The 27,565-nt window shown below is 37.1% G+C and overlaps 1 protein-coding gene across 13 annotated transcripts in view; it reads left to right on the top strand.

Moving 5' to 3' along the window:
• CELF2 (CUGBP Elav-like family member 2) overlaps positions 1-27,565 on the top strand; it is a 620,126-nt gene that overhangs the window by 114,042 nt on the left and 478,519 nt on the right. For all 13 annotated transcript variants that reach the window (XM_072653373.1, XM_072653356.1, XM_072653346.1 and 10 more), the window contains one exon: positions 17,903-17,938. In XM_072653373.1, the coding sequence (XP_072509474.1) occupies positions 17,903-17,938 (36 nt within the window). The remainder of the gene's footprint in view (positions 1-17,902; positions 17,939-27,565) is intronic.

Here is a 27,565-nt window from a genome sequence, read left to right as displayed (position 1 = left end):
CTGTTTTCCCCATCTGAAGAATGAAGGGGTTGAATCAGCTAGTTTCTTAGGTCCATCAAAGTCCTTATTTTCCTTGTGTGTTTCTACATGAATTTACATGGCAGAGATCAGCTAACACTCAAAGGGTCTATGGGTGCTGGCTCTCTGGAGTAACTACTACAAATGTGTTCCCAATTCCAGGGAGTAAAAAAGGAGGTTCCTCTCTGATGCTCATGCCTGTTAATTATGAAACAGGGCTTTGTGTTTCTACCCTTACCCCCAGATGCTGAACTTAACATCTATGTATTTTATATGTATTAGGACAGACATAGCAAAGGGCAGTAAAAAAAAAAAAAGTGCATTTCTTTAAAGGTCAAGTAGTTCAGACACATATCCGTACAATTCTTTGACCATAACATCTGTTTAAGATCTGTAGTTTCTTTTGCTCAGGTTGTGATGGAGGTAGCTTCTTCAACCCACCAATTCCTCTTCATTTCAGCTATGACGTTCTTGTTACTTGATATTTTGGAAAGAACTGGGTCCATTAGGATGACAAAGAAGTGGTACATTGTTTTGCAGAAATAGCGTAACCACAGTCTTTTGTAGAGTCTAAAATTCCCTATATGGCCTCATATAAACTTGTAAAGGAATGCTGTCGATTTTCTGGGCTGAGGGAAGGGAGCAGTGATAACTTGCAGGTGGCCCTGCGGTGGGGGTGTGTGGGCAGTATCCAGTCATGCTATTTTGGATAGCCATATATTATAAGAAGACACTCACTTAGTGTCCATGGAAGGGTACCCCTTTAAATCACTTCATTTTAAAACATCTGGTTCACCCTTCTTGCTGTGCTAACACATAGACAGTTGAATACTATGTAATAAAATATTATTTCAGGCCTATGTCTGTAATTACATTTAATAATCAGCCTTCACAGTTCAGTAACATTAGATGTGGGAATCTCTATCAAACTATGACATATAGCTCTTTGAAGAATGGTTCTATTTGAAGAAACTTTAGAGCACTCTGAGAGGTCTGCCATTTTCTTAATGTAGTTTTAAAACCTTCTCTTATGCCCCCCCCAAAAAAATCCAAGCTTCACCCCACATTTTGGCTCCCTCTCCTCACCCTTTCTTTTCCAATCCCTGAATGTTGCTGGGTAAATGAACCCTAATGTGTCATTTCTAGCACTGTCACAGCCCTCCAGAGCCGGTTACATTTGCCATTGCTAAAGTCTAAATAAGTGAATTTTAATGAGCAGGAATACTTGATAATGGCCAATTGAGGTACTTAGTAATCCATGGTATTTAACTGTGTTGGAATCCTAAAGCTTAAATGGTTTGATGATTAGTAGACATACCTGAGTATAAATTGAAGCCTACCCTCTCTGTTAATGGCCCTGGCTAGGTAGAGGACAGACTATCCTCTTAGGTGGAGTTCCAAGCAGAGAGAGATGTGTCAGGATGACATTTTTGAAAGAATAAAAACAAAAAAAGGCTTTCAGAAATACTGAAAGGACAGGGGCAGCATTTAAACACCTGCCTTTCTTAAGTACTCGAGGCAGAGGGTCCAGGTTGATATTTTGTGGTGTTGATTAGAAGAAAACTTTGATAGTTTATTTCTAAGGCACTTGAGCAGTGGGGCCCATGTTTGTAAGAAGAAGGCTAAAATAACATGAATAATAATGTCTCCCAAAGGGCAAGGAGTTGAATTCTACCAAGGACAATGAGAATCTCTGGGAGGTAGCTAGGTGGGAGCAGTGGATCAAGCCCTGGGCCCGGAGTCAGGAAAACTTGAGCTCAAATTTAGCTTCAGATAATTCTTGGTTCTGTCATTTAACTTGACAGTTTCTGTGGGGCGAAAGGGAGTAGTGATAACTTGCAGGTGGCCCTGGTTTCCCCAACTGTAAAATGAGGATGATACTAGCACCTACGTCTCAGGATGTTGTGAAGAGTATATGAGATAATACTTGTAAAAGCTCTTAACACAGTACCTGGCACAAAGTAGGCACTTTAGCAAATGTTTATTTCTGTCCTCACCTCATTAAGAAGTGGGTATGTGATGGCAATTGTGAAGGTCCAGGATTTTGTTGATGGTAGAAGCTTGTTTGTGTGTGCATTTGTGACTTCTTTAGTGAAAGATGCTGCCTGGTTAGGAATCTCTTTCTATCAATAAAAAAGGAGTATTGTTCTGCAATCTGTACTCCTAGAGAGTTAAAAGGTCTATGCTATTGTGAGCTTTTAAGTCACTGTCCAGGATTCCACAATTCATTAAGTCAGAGATAGAGCTTCAACTCAGACAGCCCTTGCTCCAAAGTTAGCTGTCTACCCACCACTCCACACTCATTTCCAGGCATTGCCTAAGGTGAGAGCAAGTCTGTCCATGTCCAAGTTTAAACTGAGACAGTAATCTTGAGTTGTATGGTGAAGGGCTGGCTCTGACATCAGGAAGTATGTTTTGAGGTCCTCTCTATCATATTTGTACTCACTTCTGCAAGATGTGAAGTCTCACTTCCCTAAGACTGCTTATTTCATTCATCCATTCCACAAATATTAATTAAATTCTTATTAGGTCTAAAGTACTCTTCTTCCCCTTCTATAGATACAACAGGATCCCTCTTTTCATGAAACTTATTGTCTAGTAGAGGGTATATGATATATACAAATAATTTAACTTGGTACCACAAGGATCTAGTATTTCAGTCATCAATCAACAAGCAATTATTAAGCACTTAAGATATATTAGGCACTGTGCTAGGGGCTGACAATGCCAATATAAGAGTGAAAGAATGCCTGCCCTTGAGAAGACTGACTACATTCCACTAGCTTAACAATTTTCCCTCCACTTATGTCCAGATGCTCCTTTGAAAACCTTTCTGCGTTAGTGACACTTTCCAGCTAATACCTCAAAGGCCAGGGAAATTAGGGGTGGGACATCAGTGGAGCCAGAAGGATGGCTGGGGATAGCATTAACTTTCCTAACTTGACTTCTTCCTACCTTTGAAGTCTATCTGCATAGTATTCCCCTCTACTATCTCTGTGGTCTAGCCATAATGGCCACTTTTTCCTCACAGAGCCTGCTCCGTCTCCCAACTCTATCACTTTCCATTGGATATTCCCCTTGCCTCAAATGTTCTCATTCCTCACCTCCACATTTTGGAATTCTGATTGTCTTTGAGACTTTGTTCATGCAGCACCTTCTGTAGGATGCATTTCCTAGTACTGCCTTCCTCTCCAAGGTTACCTTGTATAGTATTTTATCTGTATATCTTTTAAATATATGTATATATATATATATATAAAGATGTATCTTTTATATACCTATGTTATATATATATATACACATATATATATTAGATACCTATCTACAAATTTCCTCCTCCATTTGAATTTGTTTATTGAGGACAGGGACTTTATGGCTTTTGTCTTTGTACTCCCATGGTGCCTTAGCACTTAGCACAATGCTTGGCACATAGTCAGCACTCAAAAAGTGTTTATTGATTGGTTGGTTCAACTATAGTATGCATTCCACTAAGGTGATACATTATAAATATACATTGGTCAAATTCAAATAACGTCCCTTTCTCAGCATTCCAGGAGTAAGAGCAGAGAAATCAATTGACTGGGCTACTCAGGGTTGAGGATTATCTGACAGTGAGACAACAGAGCATCAGCAGAGTGAGGCTCAGGATCATGACTGGGGAATTTTCAAAGTACCAGAAGATAGGCTCTAGAGCGAATGTAAAGACAAATAGGAAAAATGAACTCAAGGATAGGAAGAGGAGAATGAACTAGATGTGATAGGACAGGAAGATCAAGATGTGGTTAAAGACCATGTTGAGTGTAATAAAGGGAGTGGGAGAGGTCCACAATTAGGAGTTTATGAGTTAAAAGTGATATTTGGGAGTTCAGTGTAGGAGAGATAGATTCTAGTTCTTGGAGAGGACAAAATCTAGTGTGTTGGTTGCCACACTGGCATGAAATAGGGTGGAGAGAAAGGTCAGTATAGTCGAGAACTTATGATGCCAGAGTAGTAGAAGTATCTTCCTTAGGTTCTGGTAATCTTATGATGGAGAAGAAGACCATGAATAGATACCAAAGTAACTGGGGGAACTCAGAGGTTGAATAGGAGGTCCATAGATACAGCAATAAGGATGAAGAAAGGGTGATTACAGTTCTCTAGGAGAGCTGGTGAAGTTGACTTGTAGGGTGAGTACAGAAGGGGCACTCAGTACAGTCATTGGTTCTAATTTCATTTTTCGCCTCTTTCCTTCATTTCCATTTCCATAACATCCACATTGGTTCCAGCTCTCATCTTTGATTTTGAAAACTATTCAAATAACTTTCTGAATGGTCTTCCTGACTTCAGTCTATCCTTTCTCCAACCTCTCCTTCACATCTAGTAGCTATGTAATTCATGAGTTCTAATATGTGTTTGTCCTTCATTGCCAAAGAAGACCATGCCATCAGAGAAATAATGATATGACTTGCACTTGACTTTGTTTTGAGTGAGGGAGGGCTGTGCAGGTCACCAGCCTCACCTCTCCTCCAGAGCCATCTGAATCCAGTGACCAGATATTCATCTGGATGACTGAAAATGACTGAGGATGAGGCAATTGGGGTTAAGTGACTTACCCAAGGTCACACAGCTAGTGAGTGTCAAGTGTCTGAGGTAAAATCTGAACTCAGGTCCAACTGATTCCTGCACTGGCGCTCTATCCACTGCACCACCTAGCTGCCCTTATGAGTCTTGGCCTGGCACTCTATCTGCTGCATCATCCAACTGCCAACCAGAAGTTACTTTTCTCGGATTCTAATATATCCCTTTGATGAACTCTACATTCCAACCAAATCCCACAGTTCTCCTCCTGCCCTTTCTCAGTTGCAGAGACAGTCTAGTGTGGTGGAAAGTGTGTTAGATTTGGGTTCAAATTCTGATGCTTTTACTTGCTAGCTTTCTGACCTTGAACAAGTCATTTAACTCCCTGATATCCTTATCTACAAAATGAGGGGATTGCACTAGTTAGCCTTTAAATGTCCCTTCCAGCTCGAAAGCCATGATCTTTCCATCGCTTTACTTTGGTTCAAAAAAATACCCTGTCCATGTCATGGACTCGCATTCCTATTTAGTGAAGTCCTTCCCTTTCTTCAAAGGCTACCTCAAATGCACTGCCTCTTTGAAGCCTTTCCAGACTCTTCAGCACCTTGACTGATAGTGATTTCTCATTTTTCAACTTCCTTATGATATTTTGCCTCAAATTTTGCATTTGCATTTATCATATTGTCCCTTGTGTGTGGTCTTTTTGTGTTCATGTCCTTCCCCCTATTCCTCACGTTAGATTGAAGCACATTGAGAACAGGTCCTGTGTTGGATATAATTCATGTGTGCATTTCCAGCACCTAGCATGGTGCTTACATGAAGTGCATGCTTATTCAACGTTGAGTTGAAGTTTTGATTATTTGTTGACATGAAAAGCAATTAAGTCAAGTTAGCTAGCTTTTATTGAACATCTACTGTGTGCCATACACAGTGCCAAGCTCTGGGGAGACAAAGAAAGACTAAAACAGCCCTTATTCCCAAGGACCTCATGATCACATACAAACAACTGCAGATTGACAAATAGATACATACCTACATACATAAATTTGTAGATACATAGATATTTATATAAAAATGGATAACTCTCTATACACAAATGTGTGTATATCTATACGGATGTATATATGTATACATATTGCAAACAACTATATATGTATTAATGCAACTATATATCATGCAGACAACTATGTTTATATAGCTAGCTATACAACTATATATAAATAGAATACATAAACACAATTATGTATATACAACTACACACATACATGTATGCATATGTATACACACAAACATACATGCATACAAACATGTATACATACATACAATAATCTCAGTGGTAAGACACTAGCATTAAGGGGAACCAGGAAAGGCTTCTTGTAAGAAGTAGAATTTTAGCTAAGGCTTGAATGAAGATAGGAAACAGGCAAAGTCAGGGAATGATGGAATTCTGAGAATAGGGAAGAATCAGTGAAAATAGAATGAGTCAGGAAATGGGATGTCTTGTATCCGAAACAGCAAGGAGGACAGTGTCACTGGATTGTGGAGTACCTGGAGGGCTGGGGCAGGGGGGTGGGCCATGTCTAGAGTAAGAAGTCAAAGCAAGAGTAGAAATCAGAAAGGTCAGAGGAGGAAATGATATGAGAGGTTTTAAAAGCCAAACCAAGGATTTTGGTACCAGAGATCCACTAAAGTTTATTGAATAGTGAGGTTGACTTGGCCAGACCTGCACTTTAGAAAGATCCCTTTGAGAGGTGACTAGAGTAGAGAAAGACTTGAGGCAGTGAGACCAGTAAGCAGGCTACAAGAGATGGCAGTGCCATAGGAGAGAAGGGGCCATATAAGAGAAATATTGTGAAATAGGATAGATAGGACTTGGCAAGGCATATACATGTCTATGTCTATCTGTGTATGCCTATCTGTATACGTGTATGCGTATGTATGTGTCTATGCATGAGAGAAGGAAGAGTTGAGAATAACCAGTTTGTCAGCCTGGGTGACTGGGAAGGTGCTGATGCCCTTTACAGTAACATGGAAGTTAGAAAGATGGAAATGTTTGGAAGGAAATAGTCAAATGTATGTATATTTGGGGCAGGAAGGAAAGGTCTAAACCTGTAATTTCATTAATAGAAAGAGCTACTAGTATGGAAACTCCCTCAACTGTTTCAAATCACCAATCTGAATTTTTTGAGAGTATTTCCTCATCTGTGAGTTTCCCGTCATAATAAAATGACAGGGCCAGTCCCAGTACTTACAGTCCCTATCCCAACAGTGGGGAACCTATGAGCTCAAGGTCACATGTAGCCCTGTAGGTCCTCAAGTGTGGCCTTTTGAATCCAAACTTCACAGAAGAAATCCCCTTAATAAAAGGATTTGTTCTGTAAAATTCAGTCAAAAGACCATACCCAAGGATCTAGAAGGCCACATATGGCCTCGAGGCTGCAAATTCCCCACCCCTGCCCTATTCCCTTGTGTTTGTCTTTTGTTCCTGAAGAAGACCATGCTATCAGAGAAATGATGACATGACTTGCACTTGGCTTTGTTTTGAGTGAGGGAGGGCTGTGCAGGTCACCAGCCTCACTTCTCCTCCTGAGCCATCTGGGTCCAGTGACCCCCAGGATGCCTATCCCCTAAGTATGTATCAGAAGCAGTATCTGAACCCTGACCTTTCTTTCTAACTCTAAGCCTAGTCCTCTCTCCAGTATTCCATTCTACTAGTATTAGTGGATGTCAAAGATTTATAAATTCAAATTTTTAAATATATCTGCATTTTTCTTTTAAGTAATATGACTAGATAAATGGGGAAAATGAAGGTGTAATGTGAGAAAAAAAGCAAAAAAAATGAGAAAGGCCTAGAATAAAGTCATTGAAGAATTAAGGAAAAAGAACCAGGGCTGTAAGGGAGCAATGAAGCCCCAGGCTCACCTTTCTAGAGAACTATTTTTCACTAAAGTGTTTCAAACTCCAAAAAGCAAAAGTTCACTGTATAAGAAAAATGTAATTGTCCTGAAGTAGCATATCGATTAGTAGCAATACATTTACACTTTGCCATCTTCACTATATAGTATTATAGATTTATTAGAAATAGTGAAGCTTTGAGGCCTACAATTTGCTAGTGTTGGGCAAAAGGAAAATCATTAAATTGGAACACATTCTACCTGACTCTCATGTTTTCTCCCTGAATTAAAAACATGGAATGACTTATTCTTTCACAGTGTATCATATCACTCAAAGGGCAGGCAATGAAGATGAAAAGTATTTTAACACTTCTTTTGAGTCTTTGCGCTTTCTTAAAGATCCAGAGGTATATACTTAGGCAAACTCTGCAGGTCTTAAAAAATATTTATCACAATGACACACAATTAGCATGTCAGCTCATGTCCTGTTTTATCATTGTCAGCTAAATTTGGAGCATAGCAAGCTGCACAGAAATAGATTATGTGCACTTGCTTTAACACTTCCTAAAAAAGAAGTGTTTGCATAGCTCAGGAGTTGTGAAGAAGAACAGGCAGAGGGGAAGAGTTTTATTTCAGACACACGATAAAAGCAGCTTATCACTTGTGTGCATTAGTGTGTTTCCCATACATTTTGAATTAAAGGTATTATTTGACTAAAGGATTCCTACACATTTTATGGAGAATCTATGTAAGTACACATACGGACCTCTGTCTATTTTCAAAATATACTTTTTTCTTCTTTAATTAAAATTTCTAGAACATTTAACATTTTCCAAGAGCTTCACTGCAGAGAGCAGCAGTGCCTTTTCTCATTGGATCCTCACAACAACTCCCTCTGCTAGTTAGATGCTGCAAATGTTCTTATTATCTTTATTGTTTAGATAAGGAAATTGAGGCCCAGAGATATTAAGTAACTTGCCCAAAGTAACACAGACAGTAAAAGTACAAGGCAGGTTTTTGGCTGACTCAAGGTCACTTTTTGCTACACTGTGCTACCTCCCTTATGACATCCTTGAGTCAAAATGTAAAATTATAACACTTCGGGAGACTGGGGTCCCAAGAGAAAAAAAAAAGAGCTACCCAAGGTCAATGAGCAAATTCATGGCACAATCATAATGATGACTCCACATTTCCTAATATTTTAAAATATTTCTTAGTTACTGAACTACTTTTCCTCTTTTTAGAATTTTTTAAAATGGATTCATCTATTCATTCAATTGCTATTGAATTAGGTGACCTGGGTACTGACTGATAGCTAAGCAAAAAAAGAAAAGAGAAAAAAATTCATTTTTGCACCTAGAATTTGACCATGTCTCCAGTCATTAAAAATAAATTTAATTGAACTGAATTAGCCTTGCAGGACATGGAAAATGTATAATAACTGTTAGTTGACAAAGTAGCTAGCCCAATGCCTGGCACATGTGTGCTGAACTGAAATAAAGAGAAAGTGATTCTCTCTATGAAGTCCAACAGCAGGGTCATCTTTGGGAAAGAATGGGAGGGGGACAGATGGTTCGTGTCTGGCAAACACAGCCAGTCGTTTTGCTTCATCAAATTGCACATTTTAAGGGCCTTGATAATCCCGAAGTGGGATTTACTCATTAATGCTTGCAAATAAGTTGTTCTCCTTTTAAAGGATCAGACCTTAACAGTAGAGATCTACTTGTCTTTTCCTTCTTTCCTTCTCTTTTTAAAAAACTCATTAGATTCCAGATCTGCAGATCTTAAGATCAAAGTTCTAGAACTAGAAAGGACCTTAGCTCAAACTCCCAATTTTATAATCAGGGAAACTGAGATCCAAGAAGTTACATGACATATCCAAGGTGACAGGTAGTTAGCAACAGAGGTAGATTTTTGAACTCAGGTCTTCTGGCCCCAGAGCCAGTATAGCTTATTTCCTTTCTCATAAACACCATCTTATTTACAGAAAACACTTGCTTTATAGTGAAAGGATTATTCCAAAACATATAAAATGACAAGAAGAAATTAAACTCTGGTATAGAACTAACTCCAATTCATTCACACATTCATTTACTTAATGAATATCGTTTGGGTACCTAATTCCTGTCCATCTTTAAACCTTTATGCTCTTATGCGCCAATCTCCACCTCCAACCATTAGCTCATATTCCCGCTCTGGGATGCTGGGCATCTGATTGGTAAATGTTCATTTTATCATGCTTGTACCCAGACTCACTCCCACCATCCCAGTCATCTCTATGCTATGAAGATTACTCCATACATAGCCTCCTCTCTCCTATCTCCTGCTTTCCAGCTCCTGCTCTGGCAACAATAATTAAATCAACCCTGCTGTTACTAGAAAGGACATGCCAAGCAATTATCCTATGAGTCCAATCACCATCTCCCTTCTCTGTCCAAAATACTGTTCTCTGGGCACCATCCCCCTTTCCAACTATCATACCCCTTTCTGTATTGTGTTCCTCTATCAGAATGAAAACTTCTCCAGGATTTGCTTGTATTTATATCCAGCATTTAGTATGCTGCTTGTCATATAGCATGCCCTTAATAAACACTCTTTCATTTATTCATTCATAGCACTGTACTAGGCACTGTGAATACAGAATACCATAGGGTCAGAGATGTAAAATTAAAAAGGACCTAAGAAACATCTAGTGCAAACCCATCATTTTACAGATGAACTGAGGTCCAGAAAAGTTAAGTGATTTTGTTGGGAGTCACATAGCTTCTAAGTGTCCAAGATGGAATTTGGACCTCATTCTTTCTGTTGTTCAGTCATATCTAACCTTTCATGGCCTCGTTTGGGGTTTTCTTGGCAAAGATGGTGGAATGGTTTCCCTTCTCCAGCTCATTTGACAGATGAGGAAACTGAGACAAACAGGGTTAAGTGACTTGCCTAAGGGCACATAGCTAATAGGTGTCTGAGGCTGCATTTGAACTCAGGAATATGAGTCTTCCTCACTCCAGGTCTGGCATTCTATCTACTATGCCACCTAGCTGCCCAGGTTCTTCCTGACTTCAAGTCTAATACTCTATTTTCTTTTACCATGCTGCCTCTCAAAGGGGAATTTGGAAATCAACATAGCCAATACTCATTTTACAGACAGGAAAATTGTGGCTTAGAGAACTTAACTGACTTGTCCAAAGTCAAATAAGTCATAAGTGAGAGAACCAGGATATGAACCCAGATTCCTTTCCTTCAAAGACAATAATCTAGTCTAGCTGGGAACACAAGACATAGATATAAAAGTTAAATACAGCATGACAGCAATAAAACAGATTATGAAGCAGTATATATGAAATGAGTAGCCTATGTAATAAGTGCTTTAGTAGTTAAAAGGAAGTTGAGATCTCTGAGGACAAGGCAGTCAAAGAAAGTTCCATAAAGAATGAAAGCTGGCTCTTGAGCTGATGTTCTCTTCAGATTCCTCATTTGTAATTTGATCTCATTTAGAGCTGGCAAGAGAAGTGAAGGAATGGTAATCTAACAGGCTTTTCCTCATCCCTCAGAAAGCCTGTATTTAGCCTGCCTGCCTCTCTTGCATTAAAATCTGTATTTAACCTTTCCTCATCCTGGGTTTCCCTGTTCCCAACCTTATCTTGAAGACCCTGTCTCTACAGGGGGCAAGGTACTCCAGATTAGCATGAAACCTTCTCAAGTTATTTCCAAGATCTGCACCTGGTCATTTTTTTTTAAGATTTAGATTTATTTATTTTTAGTTTTCAACATTCATTTCCACAAGATTTTGAGTTCCAAATTTTCTCCCCATATTTTCCTCCCTCTCACCCCTGAATGGCATGTATTCTCCTGGTCTGTCTTCCCTTTTATCATCCCCCCCCCAATCCCCTTCCCCTTTAGTTTCTCGAAGGATAAGATAGATTTCTATACCCCATTGCCTGTATATCTTATTTGCCAGTGGCATGTAAAACAATTTTTTAACATTTGTTTTTAAAACTTTTAATTCCAAATACTCTCCCTTCTTCCGTCCCATCCATCCAGATTGAAAAGGCAAGCAATTCAATATAGGTTAAACATGTATAGTTATGCAAAACACCTCCATAATAGTCATGTTGTGAAAGACTAACAATATTTCCCTCCATCCTATCTCACCCCCAATTATTCTATTTTCTCCTTTGATCCTGTCCCTTTTTTAAAATGTTTGTTTCTGACTACTCCCTCCCCAGTCTACCCTCCCTTCTATCATTCCCCCCTCTTATTACCTTCCCCCTTACTTTCCTGTATAGTAAGATACCCAATTGAGTGTGTATATTATTCCCTCCTTAAGCTAAATCTGATGAGAGTAAGATTCACTCATTCCTTCTCACCCCCTCCCTTTTCCTCTCCATTGTAAAACCTTTTTCTTGCCTCCTTTTATGTGAAATAATTTACCCTATTTTGTCTCTTCCTTCTTCTCCCAATATATTCCTCTCTCACCCCTTAATTTTATTTTTTAGATATCATCTCTTCATATTCAACTCACCCTGTGCCATCTGTCTGTCTGTCTATCCATCCATCCATCGATCCATTGATCCATCCATCCATCCATCTATCTATTTCCTCCAACTACCCTAATATTGAGAAATGTTTCATGAGTTACAAATACCATCTTTCCATGTAGAAATGTAAACAGTTCAACTTTAATAAGTCTCTTATTATTTTTCTTTCCTGTTTACCTTTTCATGCTTCTCTTGATTCTTGTATTTGAAAGTCAAATATTCTATTCAGCTCTGGTCTTTTCATCAAGAATGCTTGAAAGTCCTCTGTTTCATTGAATGTCCATGTTTTCCCTGAAAGATTACACTCAGTTTTGCTAGGTAGGTGATTCTTGCTTTTAATCCTAGCTCCTCTGACCTCAGGAATATTATATTCCAAGACCTTCAGTCCCTTAGTGTAGAAGCTGCTAGATCTTATGTTATCCTGATTTTATTTCCACAGTGCTAGAATTATTTCTTTCTGGCTACTTGTAATATTTTCTCCTTGAAGTGGGAACTCTGGAATTTGGCTACAATATTCCTAGGAGTTTTCTTTCTAGGATCTCTTTCCAGAGGCAATTGGTGCATTCTTTCAATTTCTATTTTTACTCTCTGGATCTAGAATATCAGGAAAATTTTCCTTGATAATTTCTTGAAAGATGATGTCTAGGCTCTTTTTTGATCTTTTTTGGCTTTTAGGCAGTCTAATAATTTTTAAATTATCTTTCCTATATGTATCTTCTATGTCAGTGGTTTTTTTCCAATGAGATATTTCATATTGTCTTCTATTTTTTCATTCTTTTGGTTCTGTTTTATAATTTCTTGATTTCTCATAAAATCATTAGCTTCCATTTACTCCATTCTAATTTTGAACGAATTATTTTCTTCAGTGAGCTTTTTGACCACCTTTTCAATTTGGCCATTTCTGCTTTTTAAGGTATTCTTCTCCTCACTGGCTTTTTGAACTTCTTTTACCATTTGGGTTAGTCTATTTTTAAGGTATTATTTTCTTCAGTATTTTGAGGGTCTCCTTTAGCTAGCTGTTGATCTGATTTTCTTGAATCACTCTCATTTCTCTTCCCAATTTTTCCTCTACTTCTCTTACTTGATTTTCAAAGAGCTCCTCCATGGCCTGTGACCAATTCATATTCCTCTTGGAGGAATATGCTTTACTTTACTTTGCTTTGACTCTGTTGTCCTCCTCTGGTTATATGCCCTGATCTTCCCTGTCACCAAAGTAAGATCCTATAGTCTGAGTTCTTTCATGATGTTCAGTCATCTTCTTAGCCAAACATTTGACTTTCTAACTCTTTGTCAAAGTAGAACTCTGCTTCTAGTGGGGGTGTCTCAGGTTTTAGGGATTTTGTGTCAGTTGCTCAGTCCCCCACAGAGCCCAGAGCTCTGGAGATAGCCTCTACTGCTGCTGCTACTACTGCTGCTGCTGCCACTGTCACTGCTACCACCCCCAACTCCCTGGGGCTGAGGCCAGACCCGGCCAGACTGGGCACTTCTCTTTCACCCAGGTCCCAGTTTTCTCATTGACCCTTTTGGTGTTTGTGGGTTTCCCCTGAGGCCTACTTTGGCCTGTCTCTGCTGGTGCAGCCCAGACTGTGCTCTGCTCCCTGCCTGCGCGAAAAACCCTTCCTATCGACTTTCCAAGTTGTCCTAGACTGGGGATTTGTTTCATTCTGTCATTTAGTTCTAGAATTTGCTTAGAGTAATTTTTTGCAAGTATTTGTAGGGTTTTGGAGGACAGCTCAGGGAAGTCCCTCCTTTTACTCTGACATCTTGGCTGCACCCACCACGTCATTTCTTATTAATGTGATATTGAACTATTTATTGCTGGATGTTTTTGACTGTCATTTGAATGATCAGAAACTGATTTCTGTCATTACTTGTACTGGGAAGTTATAGCAATGAAATGGGCCACTGGTAACACTAGGAAAAAGGGATTTAGATTTTATGTCTAAAGCTATAATCATAAATTGCAGGTGAGAGTAACTATAAACTTGAAGAAATCATCCCTGATGAGCAAGATCTTTGAATGTTTCTTTGAAAGAGAATATATGTGTGTTTTGTTGGATGCTGGAAAATGTCCCAAAAGGCGCTGGCTCTTAAATTTTTTCTCTGTAGTAAATGTTCTCAGTGGACATTTTTGAAACCTAGTGGAGCCCTAGAACATGGCATTTATAGTTTTTTATATTTGCTTAAACAGTAGCATTTTTTATATTTATGGAAACTAACTACTTACATATATATGTGCATTTAAATTCATATACACCTGTATCCAATGTATAGTTTGCACAAGTGATGCTCTTTTTTTGTCACTTACCTGTGATTCCATCAGTGTAAGAAGTCCCTGGAGTTGAATCCCAAAAATTCAAATTGGCTCCTTCTCTACAATTTACAGTTTCAAGAGAGTTGCCTGAGGCGCTGAGAAGCTAATGACTGGCTCAGGCCAGTATGTATCAGAGACAGGATCTGAACCCAGATATTCCTGATTGCAAGGTCAGCTTTCTATCTAGTATGCCATGAGGTCATACTTTTAAGTCTATTAAATAAATATTATCTTACATATATTTTATTTTATTAAATGATTCATTTTGTTTTCCCACAAGAGGCAATTCCCAACAAACACTTAAAAGAACCTCCCACAAAATTTCCCTTCCCTGGGTGAAAAAACCCCATAATATTCTATTCTACTTTTGTGGTTTATGGAATGTTGATAGGAAGGGAGGATGTGTGCTTCCTCTGTATTTCTTTCTTTAGAAGTTTTATTTTTTTCAGTAAGCAAAAATATATTTTCTCTTCCCTTTTTCTCTTTCCCTCCCCACTGAAAACAAGAAGAAAAACAAAAACTCTTATAGTCAAGAAAAAACCCTCCTGCATTGACTGTGTCCAAAAATGTATGTTTCATTCAGGATCCATTGAATTTAGCTCAAGTAATGCTTTTTATTATCTTTATTTACATAATTATTATAATTGCATCCATTGTTCTTTTCCCTCTGAACAATTCTGTATATTCATTTCCATGTTTCTCTGAACTCTTCATATTTGTTACATTCCACAGTTATTCAGCCAAACTGATTAAAATGTGTTACATGGGTACATACATATTTTAGGCATATATTTTGTTTCTAACTTTTTGTTATCACAAATGGTGATGTTTTAAGTCTTCATATTCCCAAGTTTTTTTCCTTACTGTCAAACTAAAATATTAATAGCTAATATATACACATATTATACACATATGCATCACACATGTATGTATACCACACATACATACTTCATATATACATATGTGCATATAATCTATATGTGTATAATTATACATAATATATATTAATATAAAAATTTTCCCTTTGATCTGGACCTGTGATTTCGTTGGTAATAGAAATTAACAGCAAAGATAATGCCCCTACCACCATAAGTCAATACCTGCTATGTATCTTTTAAGTCTTATAGTGATGATTCTCAAAATTTATGCCAGGGTGTACTTCTGAATTTCATTAGTTCGTGTTTCAGATTATGTGGAGTTAGACTCATGTGATCATGCACAATCACCTGTGTGCTGAGATTTATCACAGTAAAAAATAAGACTGCTATGAACAAAACCAAACAAAGATCTCAAGAATCCCTCAGATTGAATAGGTTATATGACCAGTATGCCCACTGAGCAGCACTTGAGCCCAGGTCATCATGGCTTTTGGTCAGATCTTCTTCTTATAAACCACACTGTCTGTACAGAAGTGCCTGTGTCTCATTTTGTCTATGTCTATATCTACATATCTTTCTCTGGAGTTAGAGTTCTAGCTATATAATATTTATATCAAAGTATGTGAGCATTTTGGGCAATCTAGTCATTCCTCATATATTATTATTTTTTAGTTTGTTTTATTTAGGGAGGAGGGTGTATATGTGCATGTGTGTATTTTGTCTTCTCTGTGACTTGGTTGGTATATAAAGCTCCTATTGAGGAAATTCCCTTACCATTGTATAGAAATAGTTTTTCTACAAGGCAATCAACAAGCCTTTATTAAACACCTACTAGGCGCCAGACACAATGCTAGGTGCTGGAGATAAAAAGACAAAAATGAAACTGTTCCTACTCTCAGGGATGCTATCAGAGGAGAAAACATGAACATAAATAAGATAATTCAAAATAAATAAAAGGCAAATTATTGAGGAAGCACTACCAGGTGGGAGGAGAAGCTTCATGTACACGGTATTGCTTGGGGGCAGCCAGTACAAAGGTATGGAGACTCTTGATTGGGCATTTTAAGTAATGGCAAGAAGGGCTGGTTGATCCAACTAGAGTACAAGGAAGGGAAGTCATGTATAACAATATGGTCAGGCAGGTGGCAGGAGGAGAGAGCCCTGGACCTAAAGTCAAGGAGACCTGAGTCCAAATCGGGCCTTAGACACTTACTAGCTGCATGACCCTGGGCAAGTCACTTAACTTCTGTCTACTTCTGTTTCCTCAGCTATAAAATGAGGATTATAATAGCACATGTTGTAAGGATCAAATGAGTTAATCATTGTAAAACATTTAGCACATAATAGGCACTTAACAAATGATCATTCCTTTCCCTCTTTCCTCTTGTTCCTTTCCCTTCCCTTCCTTAATGAAGTTGGAAAGGTAGGTTACACCAAAGTTGTAAATGCCTTTAAAAACTAAGTAGAGAAGATGATATTTGATCACAGAGAGAGTAGAGCACCATTAAAATTTATTGGAGTTACATATACAGACTTGTACTTCAGGAAAATCTCTTCTGCAGTTCTATGGAGGTTGGATTGGAAAACAGAGATTTGAGGTGGGGAAACCAATTTAGAAGCCACTGCAGTAGTTCAGGCAAAAGGTGATAAGGATCTGAACTGCAATGGTAGCTATGTGAATGAAAAGAAAGGGGACAGATTCAAGAGGTAGTGTGGTGGTAGATATGGTGGTAAACATGGCCATACTAGAAAATTGATTCCATATGGAATGGAGTCAAAAATAACGATGAGGTTGAGAACCTGGGAAATTGATAGGATTGTGGAACCCCTGACAGAAATAGTATTTTTCTGAAGAAAGATAGACTTTGGTAAAAAGATGAGTTCAATTTGGGAATGTTGAATTTGAGATGTCTCTGTGACATTCAGTTTTAAATATCTAATAGGCAGTTTGAGATGCTCAACCATAGATCAGAAGAGAGACTTAAATTCCATCTATATAGAAATGATAATTATATGATAATCATAGAAATGATAATTAAATGATAATTAAATCTATGGGAACTGATGATGATACCAGGTGAGAGATTATAGAGAGAGAATGGAAGACACCAGAGTACAGTATTAGAGTCAGGATTATACTGATAGAAGGAAACTCAAAGGCTAAATATTCCAACCTCTTCATTTTACAGTTGAGGAAACTGAACCTCAGAGAGCTTAAGAGACTTGCCCAAGATCACAGACATAATAAGTATCAGAGGGAAGTTCTGAACCCATAACTACTTGACTCTAGAACTCTTAGGGAGTTGCCTTGAGATCAAAAAAGTAGAATGCCTGGTCACACAGTCAGCATGTATTAGAGGTCAGACTCGAACCCAGGTCTTCCTGACTCCTAGAATGATTCTCTGTATACTCCTACACATTGCCTTCCTTTACTGAAGATCTTTAAATTATCAGGACAACAGTTTATAACTCCACTCTTAGTGAATTAGTAGTCCTATTTGCTCATAACCCTTCCAATAATGAGTTTTCTCATCTTTGTTAATTTGACTTCTGTGAAGTCATAATTCAAGGTTGTTTTCATTTTAATTTCTCTGCTTGATAGTGATTTTCACAGTTTTTTATGTAGTTGGTGATCCTTTGTATTTCTGCCTCTGAAAACTACATGTTTGCATTCTTTAACCACTTGTTTTTCCCTGTCTTTTATAGAGCGACTGCTACCGAGTTATCTGGAACATTATCAAGGTTAGCTAATTTTTTTTTGTTTCTTTGCTTAAAAGTATATGACTTTAGATGTACACTAAAATGGACTCTTGGTAGGAGCAGCAACGAATATTGTAAAGATACTCACAATTTAATTTTATGTGAATGAACATAGTATGTATATGTATATATGTATATATATATATATATATATATATATATATACACATATATATTTCAGACATGCAGTCACTGTGTTCAAACTTACTCCTTTTTCTCTATGATACATTGGTCAAGTTATAATCTTTCTGATTATTTCAGCCTGATTATTTCAGCTTGCTTAGAGGTAAAATGAGAGAAATTAACTAAATTATTTTTAAGATCTCTTTTTAGTTTTAAATCTTTGATCCCATGAGCCTAAGTGCAGTTTTTAATAAATAGTCACTTTATTTTTATGGTAATGCCATTAATGAATATATTTGAATTTTCTATTTCACAAAATATCAAGGAATTGTTTATTATATTACAGTATGCTATATTTTATTATGTTATATTATTCTAAGATCAAAAATCTACAAACTAGTCAGTCTTTATTTCTTACTGCTTGTACATTATTGCTACCATGCTCAAGTATTTATAGAGTTAGGAAAGAATATTGGCTATACCCCAAGGAATTTGTAATATAGTTCCAGTGTTAAGCTGGCTGTGTTATTGAATTTTTGCCATAGGTAAAATCAATACCTAATAGTAGTGTGTCATCAGGAAAAAAATATAAATTGTCAATATATACTAAAGAAGATATGATCAACAGACTCTGAACTGTAATTTGACATCCATTAAACAGAATTTAGAGACTTCTGGTTTAAATGGCAGTGTAAAAGGTCATAGGGGAATCCAGGGCTTCCACTAATACTATAACAACAAATGATAAGTGAATCCAAAGAAAAATATTGGTGACTTTATTCATTGAGCCCCGGAAGGATAGTTAGAAACTGTGGACTTAAAGAGCCATCACTCTAGAAGAGCTGCCCAGGTGAACTAGCAAAAATTTTGTAGCAATACCTGGATTGGGCAGGTCCTGGTCAGGGTTAGGACCCTGTATCTCAGATGAGGAGGACTGGGAGATAGGAGCGTAGCAGATACGCTATAGCAGCATCCAGTCTAGGGACATCTGACCATAGAGCACTGAATCTTGCCAGCACTCTGAACACAGATATATCAGTGGAGGTGGAAGCTGGTGACAGGAGCCCAGGAAAATGAGGTCATGCCCAAATAGAGCTTGACTGCTCCATCCAAGAGTATAGAAGATGGTAGAACCTGGCACTGGCACAAAAACTCACATCAGTATTTGAGGTTGGAGATATGAGTAAACATAAGAAGACATCATCAAGAAGATGCTCAAGGGAAACCCAGAAGAAAATAGCTACTCAGAAACAAACAAACAAAAAAACAAAACAAAACAAAACAGAGCTTCTGAGGGGAAAAAAAAAATGGTTTGATCAAAGGGCTATAAAAATGCCTGGAAGAAATGAAGCAAAAATCCCCTCCAAATAGAGAGGTGATGGATTCAGAATTCATCATGAACCATTTTGGGGGAAGGACATGGCCAATGTGGGGATTTGTTTTATTTGATTATTCATGTTTGTGATCAGTTTTATTTTTCTTGCTTTCTCAATGAGGGGAAAGGGAAGATGTGGGGGAGGGACCAGGAGAGAATGCAGATCTGAAAATAAAATTAAGTTGAATGTTAATTTAAAAAAGAAATGCCACAAGAATTTTTAAATGGAATTTCATATGAAATAGGAGCTCTGGAGGAAAGAAGTTGAAGGAGAATAAATAGCTAAGAACAGGAGGTAGCAATTCTTACCCAAGTAGCAGACTCCATGAAAATTAAAAGGAACTAAACAGAACTCAAAGGTTCCACGAAACCATAAGAAACATAAGAAAAAATCAAAAGTTTATAAAAATAGCAAATGCAAAGAATTTACTATCAAAAACAACTGACCCAGGAAACCAGTCAAAAAGAGATTATCTCAGAATCACTGGACTCCATGAGCACCATAACAAAAAAAAAAAAAAAAAAGCTAAGCTTTGCTGCTTTTATTTCAAGAAATCATGAATGAAAGCAACCAAGATTTACCAGATCCCAAGAGCTAAGTGAAGCTACCAATAATCTCCTTAAGAAACCCAAAAATGATAACTCTTAAGAATGGCATAACCAGTATCCAAAGTTTCCCGGTCAAAGGGGAAAAAATGTAAGCAAGCAACCAATGGAATTCAAGTTCCAAGCAAACAAACTCAGGGTTACACAAGATTTCTTAGCAAATACTTTAATGAAGAGAAAATTTTGGAATATGACCTTCCAAAAGGCAAAATTGAAAGGCTTACAACTAAGAATGATTTACCCTGAAAAACTGAGTTATAACCCCATGGGGTAAATGGATTTTAATGGAGTAGAGGACTTTCAAAAATTCCTAATTAAAAACCAGAACTGAGTACAAATTTTTCACTGTAAACATTGAAGTCAAGAGAAATCCAGAGAAGTCAATATATTTGAGCAATTGGGAGATATTAAATGATGATGAAATATTTGTATTCTAATGGGGAAAAATACACAAGTACTCTTTTAGAACCCTAAGGGATGGGGTGGGGGAAGGAATGCACTAGGGAAGAAATGAAGAAAAAGGAATTTACAACATATCATAATTGGGGTACATAAGAAGAAAAATAAACCAATATGGAAAAGAAATGAGGAGTATAGATATCACATGAACCTCACTCTGAACTGGACAAAGTAGAATTGATCCCTCTCCCTCTCCCCTGCCTCTCTCTGTCACAGATACACACAAAAAGAATTTGAGGTAGAAATTCTAAAAGAGAAGTCATAGTCAGAACACACATTAACTTAGAGGAATAGAGCATAAGGAGAAATTAAAAGGAAATAATGAAAAAAATGTTTAAGAACTATTGATCAGGATCTGAATGAAGGAAAAAGAGGAGGGACCACTAGTGGAATGGAAATATCACTCCAATTGCAGATCACTGATATTAATCACATTCTTTCTTTTATTCTGCCCACTTGTTTTATTGGAGGGGGGAAAGGGTCAAAAAGAGGGAAAAGCAGTAAGATGACACAATAGAGAGGAATTACAATGAAGTCATAATTACGAATGTGAATGGAATAAATTCACCCATAAAATGGAAGAGATGCAATGGATTAGGAAGTAGAATCGAAAATGATTTTATTTCTGAGAAAAGATAAGGGTAGGGACTGGACTAGTAATTTCATTGGGATAGGGAGCTCCCAGGTGAGGAAACTCTCTCTTTCAGAATAGGTCAGAATGTATTATCAACATATATAGTCTTACCAAGCTGCCTGGAGGCTCTAAGTGCCTAGCCCAGTATCAGTGTGTGAAATATAATGACCCACAGAGAATTAAAATGAAAAAATGAAGCAGAATGTATATGGTCCAGGGGAATTTTTTTAAAGCAGTAGAAACAAACATGGTTAAAGCCAAGCAACAACTAAAACTGACATGATTGTGTCCTATGGAATAAAACCATTAGGGAAAATAAAACACAGAAAACCAGAAACAATAAATACAACCATCCTGACCATAACACAACAAAAATCAAAGTCACAAAGGGCCTTTGAAAAGGAATTGGATTCTCCATATCTTTTGACACAGTGATACCACTAACAGGTTTATATACCAAATAAATAAACATAGGGAAAAGACTGATATGTGCAATAATATTCATAGCAATACTTTGTATGGTGGGAAAGAAAATAAAGACTAAGGGGGTGCACATCCATTGAGAAATGATTAAATGCATTATGGTACATATGTGAATAAAGTGGAATATTATAGAGCTGTTAAGAAATGCCAAAAGGGACAAATTCAGAGAAACCTGGGAAGACTTGTACAAGCTGCTGAAGAGTGAGGTGAGCAGTCAGGCGCATAATTTATGTGATGACCACAACAATGTTAACAAAAACAAAGACTTAAAAACTATGATCAACCACAGCTTCAATAGAACCTTTGATGGTGTTTGTTTCTCATCTCTGGAAAGAGATGATTGGCTAGAAGTCAATGAGATATATATTTTAGGCATAGCCAATATGTGGATTTGCTTTACTTGACTGTGCTAATTTGTTACAAATGCTGGTTCTTTTAGGAGGTGGAGAGAAGGGAGAGAATGGAGGAATTAAAAGACAGGAATTGTGTTAGTGATTAGTACAGTGAAGCATTTTTTTTTAATCGATGGAAGAGATCAGAAGAAAGTTCAGAGGACAATACAGACAAGAAAGAAAACTTTGGAACTAAAGTGCTGCATTGAGTGTATACTTTAAAATAGTACGTTGTATATGAGATTCAAGGTTTCACATACAATCGTCTTTTTCTATTTTTATTTACTTATGGAAATATTCATGTTTATATGTGTTTTCAAGTTTGGTATAAAAATTTTTTAATGAAAATGAAGGTAATTACAATAAAACATCTTAACAATTCAAAAAATAAATTCAACAAACATTTAACTGAGTATGTAAAACACTGTGCTAGGTGTTAAGAAGTATATCAAGATCATTACTGGTATTCTCTGCCCCCAGGGAACTTCCAATTTCATCAGAAAAAAAAATAAAATAACTTTGGAGTAGGTGTACAGCTCTGTATCTCTCAGCATACTTAATACAGCCCCTTGAATATAAAAAACATAAAATAGCTATTTGTCCAATAAATAAAAGAAACAAAAGATAGTAATAAGTAGAAATCAAGAAATTCTCTGGAGATGTGAGAACTAAGGATGAAAAGAAGCTGCAGATCTCATTCTGTTAAGGAATATAAGCACAGTTATGGAATATAAGCACATTTGATTGTATTAATTTTTCAAAAAGTAAAGATAATCTTAGTTATGACATAAAATTTTAAATTGCCAAATAATATTCACTGCAGTCCAACTATGTAAAGTACTATCAGACTTGACTCCTTGGATAACTTCCCAAAAAAACATTTTAACTATGTGCTAGTTCTTAGTACATGTGTTCTGATTTATATACTCTCACTGAGTTTGTATATTGTCTTCTAACTTGGGAAAAAGTCCACAATGCAGATCCAAGTAGCCCTTCATTTACAGTGAAAAAGAAAATTGTGTATCTGCCCATGTTTGTGGTAGAGAAGATAATCTTGAAATAATGAAATGGGGAATGACTTCCAAGCTTTTACAGACCAGCTAAGGATCAGACCACCTACATCCTGCCAGATAGGATACACACCGTGCTGTAATCATGCAGATGAAAATTACTCAGATGTCTGAAAAATCTGGTGTGGTACCCTGAATTCTATTAAGACACATTATATGATGAATACCAAGCAGCAACTCAGATTCATTATAGTCCATTTAATACTCAAGGGACTGTAGGCTATTTTGTTGGCTTTGGTGGAAGGTATTTTGGTAATGATGTATTTATTTTTGTGAGAATTATTTGGTGTTTCAATGTTGAGTCATCTTGAAAATATATAACGTTCCCACAAAAAGATCTTTTTTGTAACTGCTGTCCTTTCGATGAGTAACTTAAAAGATGTGAAGAATAATATAACAGTTATTTCTCATTTATGCTTAAAAGCTACCCAAGACATTGAGCTGCCCTTCTCAGGGGATGGTTTGAGACATCTTCGTTTACTAGTATTTCCTTGCTTTACACTAATACAAAAGCAATTGGTTTATTTGATGATGAATAGTATCTCTCTTGGCATCCAACAATATTTCTTTTGATAATGGTTTCATTTACACCATCCTGTAGAATTCAAATCAGTTGTTCTGTTCTCTACCTCATTCAGATTTCTCCAGCCCGTCTTTTGGTATCTATAAATGAACCTTGGAATGTCTTGGTGCTATTTAGAATCAAACACCTGAAGTTAATTGGTTTGTGGTTGGCTAATGATTAGTGATATATGACACTTAGATCTTTTTATCCTTTTAGTCATAAAAAGAGTACTTACCTCTGGCATCTAAGAAATGGAAAAATCACAGTTCAGGCAACTGCTTCCTAATGATATGTAGCTAGAAAGATAGTGGCATTTTATAGCAGTTTTATGGGTTAGTTTTCATTGGCTATGACTGTCTTGAAATTTTGTGAAAGGCCATTCATAAATATTGCACAGGGATAGAGTATTTCAACTTTAATTGCCTTTCATGGCATTAATTTAACCTAGCTGGCCACCAGTTGATAATATACTATAAAAATGTGCAAATCATGGAACAGCTTAGTTTGTCTTGGTAGTAAAAAAAAAAAAAAAAAAAAGCTTTGAAGCTTAAATGAGATATGCACATGAGGTGACTGAGCAAGCTCCAGGTTTGTTTTTCATTGCTAATGATAACCTAAATGTGTTTCTGAATTCTTGCCATCGCCGAAATTAAAGCCTAGTGATAATAAGTCACCAGAAAAAAATTAGATTATATGAGCAACATGCAGTAAGCATTGTAATTGCATTATAAATATTAAAGCCAATGATCTTGTCTAGATTAAAACAAATGTTTAAACTGGCTTCATGGAGTACTCGTGCTATTCTCTTACTCCGAAAGTCGTCGGGAAATGGGAGTTATCATTCCATTTAGCTAACTGTGAAAAGTGATTATTTCCCATCGTCTGTATCACTCCTTGTGTGCATTCTGCTTGTAGCAAAGGCCAGTTCAGCTTTTTCTGTGTGTTTACATTAAAGCTCGCATTGCAAGATTGCTTTCTATACCCCATATTTTCTTCTGTGTAAGAGAAGGTGTCGTAATTCAATTGAAATGAAACTGCAAATATCCAAATGGAATGGAAATGATGGTTAATTAGGATAATTGGGGGGTGGTTTTAGTATAAATGATGCCTAACCAGAATCAAAGTCATATTTCTGATAACAGGGTAAAGGAGGGTCTGCAGTTTAGATCGAATAAATTTTGATTATTTTAACAGGCGCAGGGTTTCAAAAGATGGGACCATATTCATTCCATTTTAATATCACTCAGTATAACTTAGTGAAGAATAAATAGTCCTGAAGTTTAATGCTTTAAGAAAGTTTAGAATTATTATAAATACTAAAGTTCCTAATCAACTCATCTATAACTGAGCTTTTACTACAAGCCTACTATGCATCAGGCTCTGTGCTAGGTATTGGAGTACAAAGAACCAAACAATCTCAATGTACAGGAAGCTTCCATTCTAACAGGAAAAAAAGTACAAATAAAAATGTGTACATCATGTACATAAAACTAATAAATAAATGCAGTATGTGAATACACATGCACAAAGTTACATATAAGGTAGTTTGGGAGAAACAGCACTAGCATTTGGAGATCAGGGAAGGCTTCATTCAGAAGATAATATATAAGCTGTATCTTAAAGGAAGAGAAGTACTCTTTGAAGGTCAGGAAGGAGAGCAGCCCAGGTAGAGGGTCAACCAAAGAGAATGCTCTGAGAGATATGTTTGTGGAATGACCAGGAGGCCAATGACGTTAGATTGAAGAGTATTGGGGAGTAAGGTATGAGAAGACTGGAACGGTAAGAGGGGACTAACTTATAAAGAATTTTGAATGTCAAACAGTGCATTCTGTATTTACTCCTGAAGGCAATAAGAAGCCATTGGATTTTATTGATTGGGGGTTGACATTTTATTTCATTGTTTTCATTGGGGGACCTGCATTTTGGGAAAATCACTTTAGCGATCTAAAGTAATAGCTGTATGTGAATGAAGAGAAGGGATTGCATGCAAGAAGATGTGTATTGTGAAGGCAGAAATAGCAATATTTGGAAGCTTACTGGATATGTGCAATCGAAGAGAGGGTGGGTTCCAGGATTATGTCAAGATTTTGCTGTCAGTTGTTTCAGTTATGTCCAACTCTTCATTAACCTACTTAGGGTTTTCTTGGTGAAGATGCTGGAGTGGTTTGCCATTTCCTTCCTACATTCATTTTATAAATGAGAAACTGAGGCAAACAGAGTTAAATAGCTTGCCCAGGGTCACACAGCTAGTAAATATCTGAGGGTAGATTTGAGCTCACAAACATGAGACTAACTCCAGGTCTACCATGCTACCACTGTGCTACCTAGTTGCTCTATGTCAAGATTACAAAGTTAAAATACTAGAAAGATGGCAGTACCTTCTACAGATAGGGAAGTTTAGAAGACGGGGACATTTAGGAGAAATGAAACAAATCATCTTAATATAATAACATATCTCTGTGACAACTAGTTTGAAATGTCCAGTAGGCATTTGGTGATGAAGGACTGAAGGTCATGAGAAAGACAGGTGCTGGAAATGTGGACTGGGAGTCATCTGCTTTAAACACATGAGAGCTAAAAAAGATATCCAGAGAGCGTAGTGGGAGAATCAGAGAGGTCCTAGGACAAAATCTTGGGGAACGACCCCAGTTAGGAGTGATTTGGATGATGAGCTATCAGAGGAGATTGAAAAGAAGCAGTCAGACTGACTCTGGAGAGAATCATATTAAACCAGGAGAGACTAATGTCACAAAAACACAGAGAGGAGGGAGTATGCAGGAGGAGAAGGTGGTCAACGGGTGTCCAAGGCGATAGGTCAAGAAGGAGAAAACCATCAGATTTGTCAGTGAAGAGATCATTTGTTACCTTGGAGAAGGTAATTTTGGTAGAGTGAGGACCAGAATCAAACAGGTAGAGGAATGAGAGGAAAGAGAGTGGAAACAGTAAGGAAGGAGAAAGGAAAATGTAACAGTAGGATGATAGTTTGTGCAGATGGAAGGATCTAGTGACGTGTTTTTTGTATGTATTGGGGTGGGGAGTTGTTTTATTTTGAGGACAGAGATCTGAACTGCTTGGTTTGTTTGACCACCTCATTTTATGACATTTTATGCTTATTCTTCATTATATGATAATCCCATCTGGAATTTAGGTATTAAAGATTTAATTTACTTGGTTTTAATTATTTGGAAAGGGCAGCTGGGTGGCACAGTGCTGGGCCTGGAATCAGAAAGATTCATCTTCCTGAATTCAAGTCTGGCCTCAGAATATTAGCTGTGTGATTCTGGGCAAGTCACTTAACCCTGTTTGCCTCAGTTTCCTTAACTGCAAAACAAGTTGCAAGTATCTTTGTCAGGAAAATTCCAAATGGGGTCACAAAGAGTCAGACATGACTGAAAAACAACTGAACAATTTATTAGGAAATTAGGAATTATTAGGAAATTTGGAAACAAAAAAATGCAATTAGTGGCAGAGGCAGAAGGCTCTTTCTGGCTGACTCCTTACCTTAGTCAATGACATTGTTAAGCCAAATGACAAGTCCATTACCAATTATGACTCTTGTGCTACAGTTTGATAGCAAAACCAGGTGGTAATGGGTGAGGAAATAGAGGTAAGGGAGAGAATCAGGATTAGTTTTATAAACAAAACTCGAATTACTATTGCATTTCTTTCTTCCTTAGTTTTCTCATCTTTCTTCTGTCAATGCTTCTCTCACCCAACCCTCCAGTGCCCAATAACCTTGATGATTTTTTTCTGGAGAAGACATTTTTCATTTTATAATGTGTGTCAGAATCAAAATATTATTCAATGTAAGTGATTTTGCTTTCTAGCCACCTATTTAGGAACACATCTGTATATCAATACCTAAACAAATGAGAAGTGTTGATTTTTTTAGAAAGAAAATT

Source organism: Notamacropus eugenii, chromosome 3, assembly GCF_028372415.1.
Source record: "Notamacropus eugenii isolate mMacEug1 chromosome 3, mMacEug1.pri_v2, whole genome shotgun sequence".
Classification (NCBI taxonomy): domain Eukaryota; kingdom Metazoa; phylum Chordata; class Mammalia; order Diprotodontia; family Macropodidae; genus Notamacropus; species Notamacropus eugenii.
Note: the sequence above shows the minus strand (reverse complement) of the source record. Positions and strands in the feature narration are given on the sequence as shown.